Source organism: Astatotilapia calliptera, chromosome 23 (genome assembly GCF_900246225.1).
Source record: "Astatotilapia calliptera chromosome 23, fAstCal1.2, whole genome shotgun sequence".
Taxonomy (NCBI): Eukaryota; Metazoa; Chordata; class Actinopteri; order Cichliformes; family Cichlidae; genus Astatotilapia; species Astatotilapia calliptera.
Genome location: NC_039323.1, coordinates 11,555,170 through 11,568,983, shown reverse-complemented (window position 1 = coordinate 11,568,983; position 13,814 = coordinate 11,555,170). Strand labels below are relative to the sequence as shown.

The following is a 13,814-nucleotide window of genomic DNA, read 5'->3' as shown; positions in this document are numbered from 1 at the left end:
CGGTATCCTCCCTCTCCTTGCAAAGCCGCGTCACATCCAGCTGACAGTAGCTTGCACTTTGTCCACATAAAGACACGAGGACTGGCAAGTTAACTGTTAATCTGCGAGGAGATGCAGTGATTGGATGTGCCGAGTGTGAAACATTTGTCCAGAGGTGATCATTGAAGGCATAAAAAAAAACAAAACACTCAGCACATTTTGTGACATACTGACTCATTTTAATAAGCAATACAATCAAATTCATCTCAGCAAACAGCCTGCTGATGTTTTATAGGGAATTTCATGATTTCAGCGGGACGCATTATTCACTGGGGATTAAAAAATACAAAATATTACCGCTCGCGTGATACAATGAAAAGACAGTGAGTCTAAAATTCAGCTAATTTGCTTTCTACCCAATTCTGTGCGTGTGTTTCAGAGGAGGCAGCGTATTGTGTGGTAACACTGACACATTAGAATTATTTTTAAAAAGAAAATACACGAACTGAAGCCGTGATCGTAACAAAGCTTTGAATAAGCAGCGTCTCACAACATCAGTAAGCACCTATAACGATGATGAGAGTTAAAACAGTAATAAGTGTACAACGGAAAGAGGTCTCGCGTCATTTCTCGCCCACAGTCCCGTCGTGCGCTCTTTTCACCTCAAAGCCAAAAACCTAAAACGCCTTTCAGAACGACTGCCTCCTCTTTGGTCAATACTGAACGGGACTCAGCACAATGCAGCTGGCGCAGATGTTTTCTCAAAATGACAACAAAAACTGGACTCTGCCCGTTCCAACGGACACAAACTAAACCGTAAGGACGAGCTGTGCGTGTGCTGCGTCAGGAGTGTATCGTACAAATTCAAGAAAGAGAGATGGCAAACGTACAAAAACATTCACTTCCAATCTGCCCGGAACAAATCGAGTTTTGTTCAGATTTGACGTGATTGTCACAAAAAATACATACTCATTCAAAGCTTTTTAGTAGAAAACACACTTATCACCGAACACTGAATTTGCCACGATTTAGATAAGTTATTATTTTAGTATTCGAAAGTTCATTTGATTTCATTTATTTATTTATTTATTTTCATTTCCTCAATAACAATCACGTGGGCTCTAAAATACGGCCGAGGAGTCCATCCAGTGGAGTTATTGATGAACGGATGCATTTGAGACTTGTTTCTGGGGTCAGGCGAAGGGAAAAGGGCTCTTTAGGTCGTACTGGAATAAGTCGGGCTTAGGTTTAGGTTCTTCAGAGCTGGACTGGAATGGGGAATCCTACTGTTCATGGTCGTAGATGTAGGCGTAGAGCGACTCAATCTGGACTTTGCAAAAACCTACAAAAGAAAAAAATATTAGCAAATCGATTTACTGCACAGGTGATATTTTATACAGTGTAGTGTAATGACTGCACTAAGTTACAGAACAGGAATGATTTGGATCATCACTGAGAAACGGTTCTGGGTTTGCAACAAAAAAAACAAACTGCAGAACGCGTCAAAGCTTCTGTTCCAGTCGTTTTTTGTGGATTTTCTCCCCCACATTTATCTTACAGGCCTATAAAAGAGACAGGTAACCCCAGTATATTACATTTATACACGTTTTTCCCACCTCTGGCTTTAATGCTGCTCATCCACCTAGAACAGCGGTGAGTAATTAATTTTCCCAATGGGCTAAAATAGAAACTGGGACTGTTGCGGCGAGCCCCCCCGATAACCTTAAAAAGACATAAAATTAATATTAAGCAGACGTGATTTCAACTTATTGCTGACACACCGTGAGCTAGAATGTCCTGTTGCAAGCTGCCCTGTTCTGGAGATGCTGGCGCTAACACATTTCCACACTTGTGTCCGTTTAAATCAAACCTCTTTTATTTTTTTGTAAAGATGCAAACACTCCGGTGAGAACCGAAGCAACCAGGCATGGACCCTTTGGAGGGTCTCTGATCCAAATGAATTCCAGAATGGTTTGTTTATGGTGACAGCATGATCTGACCGTTATCTGCTTAACTACCAGGTGTGTGCAGCAGATTTGAGCTCAACACTTTACTGTGGTCAGCCATGACAGACACAGACATGCAGAGTACACAAACTGTAGGAACTAATCCAATAATGAATACAAATTCCTCACATTATCCACTAAATCAACTAAGACTGGTAACTGAATTCAAGCTTTTTTCCAGGCGCTCACTTATTCATCCAGGGGTCACCCCCATTAATGCGTATATTTGATATATTTGATTGATTTTTTACACCGGATACCTGCCCTGATGTGACCCTCCCGGGGATCCGTCTCTCTTCCCCATCTTGAACAGCGTTGTGTCTACTTAGTACTAAATGTCTGGTGCACAAAGTACACCGCATATGTCACGACTCAAAAAAGTTGTTGTGACCGGATTCATCCAGGAACTATTTTCATTCTGCAGATTAGTGTTATCTACCTTTATTATAAAAGAGAAGTGTGATGTATCTATCTACAACCAATATTCACACAATTGGACAAAATAAGCCTGGACAGATAAACAGTGATACAGAGTTTAAACACATAAATCTAATCTTTGAGTAAACTGTCATTTCAGTGTTTCCACCAACCTGTGCTATACACTCTCCATGTCTTCACTGCCATTGCCCTCTTCCTTTAAAGCCTCTCCTTCATTGGCAGCCTCCTCGACGTGGGCCAACATATCGGCCATGAGTGCCTCTTCCAGCCGCTTCCTCACGCTGTACACCAGCTCCTCCTGCTTCCTACACGTAAACACAACAGGAAGCTGTTACAGTTGGCAGTTACATCTGGCCATAACAGCCATTAAACCAACAAAGAGCAGATGGTGTCTTTACAGAGATCACTGGTCACTTGCTATGGGTTGAGGAACACTGACCAGAAGAATACTGGAATTGGGCTAATCAGAGAGAACAGAAAAAAGGCAAGCTTACTTTGCATTTGGCAAATAGCCCCATTTTTCTAATGCATTTAAATTTGGGATAAAAAGAATCGATACCTGTTGAATCTCTCTTTAGCTTAATGACCTTATAGTACCATATCACAGCATTAGAGCACTTCGCTCTCGCACTGCAGGCTTACTTGTTGTTCCTAGAGTATTTAAAAGTACAATGGGAAACAGCCTTCAGTTTTCAGTTCCCTCTTCTATGGAACCAGCTTCCAGTTTGGATTCAGGAAACAGACAGGCTTCAAACTTTCCTTTTTGCTAAAGCATATAGTTAGGGCTGGATCAGGTGACGCTGAATCCTCCCTTAGTTATGTTGCTGTAGGCATAGGCTGCTGGGGGATTCCCATGATGCATTGAGTGTTTCTTCTTCACTCACTATGTGTTAATAGACCTCTCTGCACTGAATCATACTTTTTATTAATCTCTGTCTCTCTTCCACAGCATGTTTTTTAATCCCGTCTTCCTTCTCTCACCCCAACTGGTCGCAGCAGATGGCTCTGCCCCTCCCTGAGCCTTTTTCTGCCGAAGGTTTCTTCCTGTTAAAAGGGAGTTTTTCCTTCCCACTGTTACCAAAGTGCTTGCTCATAGGGGGTCATATGATTATTGGGTTTTCTCTGTATATATTATTGTAGGGTCTACCTTACAATACAAAGTGCTTTGAGGCGACAGTTGTTGCCATTTGGTGCTGTATAAATAAAATTGAATTCAGTTCAATTTTACTCCACTACTGGAGGTCTTACTTCCTGGAACTGAAAATCACAGGCTCAGGTAAACATGAGTAGATTTTTTTTCTGAAAACCCAAAACACGTGTAGACTGTTTTAAGAAACCCACCGGATGTCTTCATCAGTGACTATGAAGGCCTTGCATAGTGGCTGCGCAGTGTTGAGCCAGACTCCCGGGTTCTTCTCCACAGCGGCGGACAGCTGCCCGGTGATTGGAGCAGCGCTCGTGTGCAGAGCGCTGGCAATCGCCGACAGGAGAGTTTTATCTGTGCAACCTGGACCGACACCTGTGGGACCAGCATGTGGTTACCAAACACTTTCCAGAAACTGTTAACTACACCCATGTTTATTTATATTTTATCAAAGTTTAGCAGTTACTGAGCTCAGTCGAAAACTGCTCTTAGAGGAAATACCAAAATGTCATTTTAGGACATAAAGTGCTTGGTGAGGCTGATGAAGTTTTACCTTGCAGGCCTTTAGGCAGTTCCATTGTTTTCACCAGCTCCTCTGCAATGTCATAAGCATTCAGACCACTGAGTTTCTTCTCCCAGAATAACTGTGAACAAAATAAGGAAGAATGTTTCAGCTGCAGGCAGTTCTCAACAGAAATACATTGTTCCTACGAATGCAGTAACCCCCCCCCCCCCAATCCACCAGTATTCAAGCAATACTGGTCTGTCCAGTTTCCTAGCTACACACACTCTTCATTATCTGATCCTTTAAATTACAGTATCAGATTACAGGCCTCCTGATTTCTCTGGCTTATTGTCACAGTAACAGTTTATTCACCTGTCTGGGCTGGTCAACGGCTTTCTGAGGGTCCGTCTTCACTTTGTTGTTGGGATGGTTGGTAACCTTGGTAACGGGCTGCTTAAAGATGGAGGCCGTCTGTCTGACTGGGAGTGATGTGTTCAGGTCAGGTTTACCCTTAACAAAAATATCAAGAGAGGATGAGAAGGACAAGAGAAACAGGATCCGTCTCATTCAACTAGAGAGCTAAAGCCTCTGCTTCATAGGCTCAGAGACCGGTCAGCCGCTGCTTGGTGATGGCAAACGGTCGCTGGGGGAAATCAGTCATGAAGAAGAGCGTGCTGAACCAAAAACCTCCAACTGATGGTTGTGATCGCATGTAGCTCGTCACGGTCGCCCATAGCTTGAATGACTTGCCTGCAAACACCATTTTACTCTCTGAGCTGTAATTAAATTTGAACTTGTACCACAAACTATGTTTCATCTCATTCTCTCCGATCTGTATCTGCACTCAGCACATCCCTCATTTCTGATTTAATCTTACATGTTGTATCCACCAAAGAAGCACTAATCAGTTTCCTGAGCTGTGTTGCGAGCAGTGGACGTCAGACTCTAGCTCAGATCATAAAAATGTAATCATGTAATCTCACCATCATTGAACAGTTTGTCCACTCTAACTGCACAGTTTTGTTGGGTACATTACTAAAATGTGACTTTTCCGCAGGTTTGATCATAATGCATTCGTTCTGCATCACTCCAGACCGAACTGTCAGGAGAATATTTCGAGAAACTCCTCGCCATCACCTTATCTGGAGCGGTTAGCTGTGCGACCCACAGAAAGTGTGGGCCGCACAGCTAACCTGTTACCACAGTGATCGATGCAGGTTAACAGAAACATCTCTGAGTCTTGCTTTAAGCTCAGTCTACACAGCTACACTGTTAATCTTGCTTGTACACTCCTTAGAGCTACTGATCCAATCTGTTTATCGAGACGAGCAACATATAATCCGCAAAAGAGATTAACTTTACAAAGCAGTGGCTGCATGCGTCCTTCCTCCACTTAGATCACAGACTTCACACTCGGGATTCTGGCATGCAGATAAAAGGGCAGACAGTAAATAGAACACAAATCTGGAGCCCGCTTTAGCACTGAGGTCAAGCGGCTGATTTTCACGAGGCCAACTGTGTCACCTTGTTCTGGCTGTTGTTATCGTATCGCAGTCTCTGGCGATTCTTGTTCAGCTTGCTCATCAGCATCTTCCCCGTGCGGAAATCAAAAGAGCTGAGGTCCATCTGGTTACCAAGGTAACGGGCCAGCTGAGGCTTGCTCCGAAACTTCTTCCCAGATGGACTAACGAGGAAGACGCAGAGATGAGGCGGGGGAAGAAAAAAAAAAAAAGGTTAGCACTGCCTCTCAGCAAAAACAAAGGTCACACCGAGACTGAAAACACGAAAGACAAAAAACAAACAGAGACGACACAGAAAAGTGTAACACACAGACGACAACATGCAACAAGTCAACAGCAACAAAGAGAAGCAGGAGACATCCAAATGAGCGGATGAGCACTTTGTGAAATGGATGCAGACTCCACCTTGGCTCTGTCACCTACCAACAAGCTGCACACGTCTCAGGAAAAATGGGCACATATGAAAATATATACTGAACATGTGTAACTACACCCCACCCTCCTCCATCAGTGATCACAATGTGAACATGGCAAAACTAAAACTAGTCAAATGTTTCAGGGTGGAAACATTAGAGCTCTGCTGCTGGGAGCAGCAACAGCATCATCTTGAGCCTGAGAGATGACCAAACAAAGGAACAACTGTGGGTGGATACGTGCTAGAGTAACTCATGCAAATGCATCTAACATCACACACCACAGTGAACACCAGTAGGATTGTACATTTAGCCTACCACAAACTATACAACCGACCCGCCTCCCCCCTCTCTTGCCTCTGTTCCTCATCTTGCTCTTCTCCTCTGCTAAATGAGAACAAATCTGAGGTTTGTTGATTCACTTCACTGGAAAATAAAAGGTCATTAGCGGAGATTACACGGAGCTTTATTTATCTCAACACCTTGTCAGGTATGAGGAGCTGCTGCTAGCCTGCACACACTCCTTGCAGTCCCAACAGTTGTTGAGGACTTGGCCCGGCTGGCCTTGTTGTTGTCGTGCAGCAAACAGAGCCCCCCTCCTTCCCTCCCATTCCCAAACTTTACATCGACACCGAACACACTCCTGCCCCGCTTCCGTCCGCACACTCGGTGTCTCGTGCAACTTCTAAGTTTTGTTTTTGTTACAAGCCCTTAGCTCGTGCAGTACCTAAAATAATAGACATCGCTCTTTCCAGCTGACAAACCGGACTTTCTGGTCACTTCTTCCATTTTCCAGCCTTTGGGGAGAGCAGTGCAATCCCACCTTTTCTTCTCCATTTCCCACGCGAGTAATCTCTAAATCCACTCAAACTTACTCCAGATGACCACAGTGGCTTTTAGGAAATGTGCCGATGTATATTTGTATATAATGTTGTTGGGACGGCAGGCCTATGGCGTCTCACGCTTTTGTTTCGACCATGTTACTACGCGCGTCCTCTGGAGTAGATCTCTGCGCGAACATCTCGGCTCTTTGTCGTAGCGCAGATCGCTCCGCCGCGGACCTCAGCCACATCACTACCTGACTGTCTCTCCGGGGCACGAGGGCTACATCCGCAAGGAAAACAGGACAGATACGTCAAAGCGTCGCGACACAAACAGGAAGCTAGTGCGTTCGGATTTCGGTAGAAAAGCACGTCCTTATCGAAGCGTGAGCTGATTCTTGGGTAAAGTAGAGCAAGCGACCGGGGGAAAGGAAGATATTACTGATGTTTAAAAAGGGGAAAATAATCCTCCTAAACCTGGAGGGTCAAATGTAAGGCCCGGGGGCCAGATTCAGCCCAGCAAAGACTCCAATCCGGCCCACTTGACGGCTTTGGAAAATGTGCAGGAAGACATAAATCTTTGGACTTTTGAAAGTTTTTTTATGCAAGATTTGCAGTTTGGGTTTTTTTTGCTGATGAAGCACTCCTTGAGGCCATACATACTACAAGCAATTAAGTGATAGATAAATAATTCAAAACATAAAATTTCCTTTTTTTAACAATCAGTCCAAAAAAGGACATTTTCTGTGAATTATAGTAACTTTCTGTTTTGTTATTGCAGGACATTCTGGCTAATGAGCTGCCTGTAATTTTACACAGTCACGCTAAAAGATTAACACGTTTAACAAAGTAACACGTGGATAAACTGAGACGTTTCTTTTTCTTACATTATCATATTTCTCCAATAAGTGGTTACATTTATTTACACTGACGAAAAGGGCAGTTTCACCGGTCCGGCCCACTTAAGATCAAAGTGAGATCCATGTGGTCCACAATGTTAAGTAACCGTGCTCTATACTGACCCCTGAAGAGGTCAGTGTTAAAACATGCATTGTAACGTAGTTACATGGCAGTACACGCAAGAGTTATTATACTCATTTTTATATTTGTATTTAGTTTTACACATTTATTTCTAGTAAAGTTAGCTGCCAGAGGGATTTTTTGTTATTTTAGTTAGATTTCATTAACTATAATAGCCTTATAGTAACCTTCCATCCAAAAAGGTAAAATTTTTACTGCTGTAAGTAAATTAAGTCTTATGATTTGGTAATGAAAATATTAAACAATTTCAATTTATTGTAGTAACAACCAGCCTGTGTTAAATACTTGTTCAATAATAACTTAGAGCATCTGCATCAAATGTGGCGGCATGACTGAGGAGGACACTGGATTACCACCATACTTGTTTCAATGGAAGTCATCATCAGCTCACCAGGCTGTCTTTAACTCACAGGCTTATTTACAAATGAGTGTTCTGTGTGTTTATGGTTATTATTCATAATGGTTCATGATATGGTTTCAGATAAGCTGTTTATGCTTGGATTTGTTGTGCAGGCTATAAAGCTGGCACCATTGATTTCATTTAAATAGCAAAGTGAGTTGCCTTCAGGTTGTATTTTGCCTGTCTGTAATATCTTAGCTGAACATATGAAGTTCAATTATCTGAACTGGTATTAAGTTTGGGCTCTCACATTCACATTAATTTTCCTAATGTTTTATACTCGGTTGTCTCTCAAAATTTTAATGTTAAAATCTGAAACTTGGGTGACAAACCACTTAATCTTAAAGATTTCCTTAAATATTTGAGTAACAGTTGAATAATGAGTCTTTTCAAACTATTTATTACATGAATATTTTCATATTCATATTTGAATATAAACAGAACAAACTTACACACGTTTAAACCCAAAACTTGTGTGTGATATCACCAAAGACCGTAAAACGGATACGTTCATGTGTTTTCATTTATTCTTGTTCTTTTTCCTCTAATTTAAATATTCACATTCATTTTTTTTAGTTTTATAAATCAAGACTTTATAGAAATTGATGTGTCTTAATTGCATGCATTACTCAGGGAGATGATCCAAACATTCTCGTACACCCGGACAATGACAAATAAAGATATTCTATTGATTCTATTAAAAACAGCTAATACTGAAAATTGTTATTTGAATGCATTTGAGTAGTTAAATTCTTGACTTTGAAATGTAAGGTTTAATAATAAATAAATAAATTGAGATCTACTTAGCGTTTTTCAGTTTTTGAGTGATTGTTCATGTTGAATTAAAACAATGTTTTATCAAATATGTGAATGCAGTTATGCGATTAAATATATAATTATAATATTATGATTGAGTATAGTATGACTGCCTCCCCCTTGCTGTGCTTAGTTATACCAGAGTTTGGGTTATGCAGCTAAATCCTACAAATTCTTGAACTGAAGCGACCCTGTATACGCTCTTATTTTGACAGATCTTACAGGAAGTTGTGCGTTCTACGTCCCCGTAGCTTGACGTCAGTGTCATAACACCAGAGCAACGTTAATCTATGGGAAACATAAATTAGGCTGCAGCTACAAATAGACCGTAAACAATAAGCACGAAGCGGCGCTGACAACAACCACGACCGGTGCTAAATAATTAAATCCAGCAAAATACGCAAAATAAACACATTTATTTGTGGTTTCTTCACCAAAATGCGCAGGTTTCTGTGTGAACTGCGTGAAAGTGGAGAGCCGTTTCACCACGACAATGCCGACCGTTGTCATTCAGGCTCGGAGCCGGCTTTTATCAATGAACAAAGTAGATGTCACCGATGTACCGCACAGCATTTCAACTACACGTCACGCTTAGTTTCTATAAGAACAATGCAGGAAAAAGAAACATTATTTCTACTTTGCACGGCTAAAAATCTGCGCCGAAACAGCACCGTGTCGACGCAGTCCTGTCTCCGTGCTTAAACCGTATTATCTGTGAATCTCAGAGATATTAAAGCATGCTGCGAGGCTCCAGGGACGCGGACAGCCTGGCTTCAAGCCGGTGCATGGATGTTTGCAGAATGCGAGGAGACTAGACGGTGGGATTTGCCTGATCGATGGCAAACATAGTTTCCGAACATATTCCGAATAACGCATCAAACGCTAGTCATAATTACACCCACAGCTCGCGGTTTTATTGTCCTTTACGTGTACTTACTCGTTTTTATCCATCTTGAAGACACTATCTGGTTTTCTCCCTCTCGCTATGTTAAATCCCTTCTCCCCTCTCTTCTTTCAGTCCCCTCCCCCTTCGATGTTAGAAATGAAAGACATTATCCACGCAAATTTCGCAGTCTGCCTGATAAAAAGAGCATAATGTCTGGCTCAAACTGGCCTCTTCTGGTTGAGCTGCTGGGCTCGTTAGGCTGAATTAATATGCAATTTTAAATTATTTTTACAGCACGAGAAAAGCATGCTGTGACAGCTACTAAATGAAATAAAATAAATAAATAAAAACATCCAGTTGATTTTAATGCAAGTAAATAAACGAAAATTTCTCACCATACAAGTTTGAACAAAGCATTTTAATAGTTGTACATTTAGAGAACAAGGAGACATACTGGGAGTAAATTACATTTATTCACATTTAATAACACTGAATCAAAAACAGCAGTTTATAAAGAGAGTGCATCTTGAAGTCCAAACTCCTAACAAGCCCTCAGTGACTGACTGTTGAGACAGGGCATCCCACAAAAGCTCAAGGTGTGAAAGCAATCCACCCAAGTGCCCATCCCAACGTTGTGGTCCTGCAGGCAGACACACGGCCCGTTTATTAGAAAAGTGTACATGAACACGTCAGGCTGAATGGCTAACTCCTGTTTTTCTCTTAGGAAACCTTCTGCCTGATGCAACAAGTGAAGGATTTCTGACATGATAAAGAGGTTGGGATAGGGCGAGGGTTCCAAAGGTCTGCAACTATTAAATAGGGTCTGTTTTAACCAGTAACACATGTACAAAAATGACAGAATGGATATCAAAGATATTATCTACAATATCTGTAGTACACCCAAACATTGCCACATAATTCATAATAATAAAAAAAGACAAACTAAATCATTTTCAAAAATTAATCATACAGAAGCATGGAGCCTTTATTCTTGCATATTACTTCAGTGAACAGGAAAAGAAGAGCAGAATGATCTGCACAGCCTTTATACACCTGTAACACACTCACATGTTAAGAGTTTACTCGTCTGTCTTGAACTTCCCTCTAACATACGGCACATAGTCTAGGATTAATCGCCAATCTGTGAAGTGAATGAGTGCCACGCCGCCCACTGTTCCCCAGGCAACCATGTTTGGGACCCTGGAAGGAAGAAAACAGGACTCCTGAATAAGACAGAAATGTAACCACACCCTCAATGCCAGCTTAGATTACACCCCTCAGTCACCATACGACATGGTAGTAATAGTCTGTTATTTATTTTGTACTGGATGCCGTTTTTATAGATACTATTATATATATATATCATTATTTATTTATTTTTTATTTGGATGACCATAAAAATAAATTTGCTTGCAAAAAGATATGCACAGTGTGACAAAGTGGATGAGCAATTGTCCCAGATGTGCTGACTTTTTTTGCACATTATTCTGTCTCTGTATTTATTTGCTATTTGTCAAAGTAACATTGCTGCACTAACTATCCCGGGTTTGTTTGTGTAAGCATTCTGTTGCTGGCAAAACACACATTCTGCAAATTAAGGCAAATACTCAGTTACATGTTTCTTTATGTTTTATTATGTTACAGGTTAAGTCATTTGTTCATACTTTGTCCTTTCTTTTCAGTCTTCATGTAGGTCAGGTGTGGGGAAAGGCCCACCTAGCATTTCCTTATTTTAAAGTGCTGATGATGCCACTCATGACATCAGCAGGTTGAACCAAAAGGAGGGGTTTCTTTTACCATAGAAATGCTTCCTTTTGTTTGTTTCAAGGTCTGAAGGGATTTGCTGAATCTTTTTTTTCCCTAAATAGAGCCGTTTAGTTGTGTAAAGGTGCTAATTAGAAGTGTGAGGAGTTTTTTTTGTCATTTTTAGTCAACTATGTAGAGTTTTAGATCACTCAGCTCAAGTGAGTGGTACTGGCTGGACTAAATGAAGGGAAATTGATGGCCCTATATATAGTCAGTCTCTGCCAGACTCAGATGATGAAGGAGAGGTGAGCTGTGTTACGAAATCCATGTACTTTTCAGTTTTGTTAATTGGGTTACTTTGGGGGGAAGTTTTGTTAAGTTTCACGTAGGATGGAGTTCACTATAAATAAATTGCTCACCTCTGGAAACTCGAAATGTCTGCTGAGTCTGCTTCTCTACCACCTTCCATGATGTTCGAGTCTGACTACCTCACACACTGACAAAGAAAGAGGAACTCCTGTCTGAATAAAAGGGAATGATTTACTAACAGAAAAAAAGAGGTGTTAATGATTTGGAGCGATACAGTTTGTTAGGGAGTAAAACATTCCCAAGTTTTATATATGAATAAAAATACAATATACTAAGATTATATCAAATAGGCAAAATGATGGGGGCTGGCAGCTTACTAATGCCATTCTGCTGCAGGTGCTGCAGGCAGCTCTAAGCACGCTGGAAACAACGGAGGCGGCGCCGCCCTGCTGGCCAAACCTTGTGTTACACCATTTCTAACAATATTTTGGAAAACACAATCTCTTAATGGCCTATAATCAGTCTTTTACCTCTAATACAGGTACACAAACATCAGTTTGACTCTAGTTTTACTAAACAATGAGTGAGGATTTCCTGTTATTAGTTATCCAAACTGGATAATATTAATGTTGTAAATGGTTAACGAGCAGTAACTGTAAACATTCCGGTTTAATTAAGAGTATGAAAAACTGGGAAATCCTTACATTTGATGCAAAAATAACAAAATATAATAATAATAATAATTCTCATGTACACTATTTTCCATCAGGCCAGTATGAGCGGTTCTGTTCTTACTGGGAGGATCTGGATGTATCATAGCATAACAGACATAAACCTTGACTCCCATATCACTAAGTGAGCTGTAAACCAACCCAGCTGTAACACTCAGCCATTTAGTTCGCCATTAAAAAAAAAAAAAAAAAAAAAAAGCATCTCTATGGTAACAAACAGCTAGCCAGCTAGGCTAAAAGGGGTGATGCAGGACACACAAAGGAAAAAGAAAAAAAAAGCAGGACCAACCCCCCGTAAACCCGCTCCACCTCTTAACTTACCACGTCCTCGCAATACCTATGTACTTGGCTCCGATGATTTTATTTAATATTTTCTGAACCATTGTGACCTTCTCGTAGTTGCTCTTGTCGCGAAGGACCCCGGGCTGTCTCTTCTTCTGCCTGTTTAAAAATAACCACCACATCCGCGGTTGCGTGCAGCAGTGCAGGGTCGTTTCAGGCCACCATTTTAAAGACCTGCGTTTACAAAAGAGGGCTGTTTAAACATGTTGGCTTCAGAGCTCCAGTAACGGCTCACATCTGCTCTTTAACGTGGCGCCTTTGTTGCATTCTGATGGCGCTCGAGTGAGTTTTTACCCTGTCCGAATATTGGCAATAGAAAATATGGACAAATTAATTTAACCCTTTATTACAATGGTTTCCTTTATTTTCCTTTTTTTTTTTTTTTTTTTTTTTAAATGTATACAATATTCAAAAGCCAGACATTGGAAAAGGTATAATCTGTTATTAAAATGGCACATTTATTGCTACATTACTGTTATTTACAGGACAGTTCTCAACTATATATATTTATATATGTAAATATATATATATATATATATATGTAAGAGAGAGACAGGCTGAGTCAGGCGCTCTGAGGACCAGCAGTCAACAGTGTCCTCGCTCCAAGATGTCAAGCTCTGTGCCTGTGAATGTCGTTAACACTCAATGGTCCAACCCCCTTTTATTTCAACAAAGATGTGACAAAACTGTCGAAAGAAAGTTTTTAATTATGCTCTC

The 13,814-nt window shown here is 41.0% G+C and overlaps 2 protein-coding genes across 11 annotated transcripts; both read right to left on the bottom strand.

Moving 5' to 3' along the window:
* Positions 1 to 196: 196 nt before the first annotated feature.
* mbd3b (methyl-CpG binding domain protein 3b) lies at positions 197 to 10,127 on the bottom strand. Of its 9 annotated transcripts, none has more exons than XM_026160092.1 (8): positions 10,021 to 10,127; positions 6,324 to 6,392; positions 5,597 to 5,756; positions 4,445 to 4,582; positions 4,121 to 4,211; positions 3,765 to 3,942; positions 2,576 to 2,728; positions 197 to 1,321 (listed from the first exon to the last, which is right to left on the bottom strand). In XM_026160092.1, exons 1-7 carry the CDS (start codon positions 10,032 to 10,034, stop codon positions 2,581 to 2,583), a joined length of 798 nt encoding a protein of 265 aa, XP_026015877.1. In that variant the 5' UTR covers positions 10,035 to 10,127; the 3' UTR covers positions 197 to 1,321; positions 2,576 to 2,580. The 9 variants fall into 9 exon arrangements, with proteins under 9 accessions (XP_026015877.1, XP_026015878.1, XP_026015880.1 ...); XM_026160093.1 differs by having other exon boundaries at positions 6,324 to 6,389; positions 10,021 to 10,126; XM_026160095.1 differs by having other exon boundaries at positions 6,363 to 6,392; positions 10,021 to 10,121.
* A 241-nt stretch (positions 10,128 to 10,368) lies between these two features.
* LOC113016910 (cytochrome b-c1 complex subunit 10-like) lies at positions 10,369 to 13,414 on the bottom strand. 2 transcript variants are annotated; one of them, XM_026160097.1, is made up of 3 exons: positions 13,077 to 13,410; positions 11,038 to 11,169; positions 10,369 to 10,609 (listed from the first exon to the last, which is right to left on the bottom strand). In XM_026160097.1, exons 1-2 carry the CDS (start codon positions 13,217 to 13,219, stop codon positions 11,049 to 11,051), a joined length of 264 nt encoding a protein of 87 aa, XP_026015882.1. In that variant the 5' UTR covers positions 13,220 to 13,410; the 3' UTR covers positions 10,369 to 10,609; positions 11,038 to 11,048. The 2 variants fall into 2 exon arrangements, with proteins under 2 accessions (XP_026015882.1, XP_026015883.1); XM_026160098.1 differs by having other exon boundaries at positions 10,369 to 11,169; positions 13,077 to 13,414.
* Between the last annotated feature and the right edge of the window lie 400 nt (positions 13,415 to 13,814).

Coding starts and splice junctions, on each gene's coding strand:
- mbd3b (XM_026160087.1), bottom strand. CDS start 6,842: ATGGAGAAGAAAAGGTGGGATTGCACTGCTCTCCCCAAAGGCTGGAAA. Junction 4,583..5,596: donor ATAACAACAGCCAGAACAAG/GTGACACAGTTG, acceptor ATTTTTGTTAAG/GGTAAACCTGACCTGAACAC. Junction 3,943..4,120: donor ACTGCCTAAAGGCCTGCAAG/GTAAAACTTCAT, acceptor CTGGTCCCACAG/GTGTCGGTCCAGGTTGCACA.
- LOC113016910 (XM_026160098.1), bottom strand. CDS start 13,219: ATGTGGTGGTTATTTTTAAACAGGCAGAAGAAGAGACAGCCCGGGGTC. Junction 11,170..13,076: donor ATAGGTATTGCGAGGACGTG/GTAAGTTAAGAG, acceptor TCTTCCTTCCAG/GGTCCCAAACATGGTTGCCT.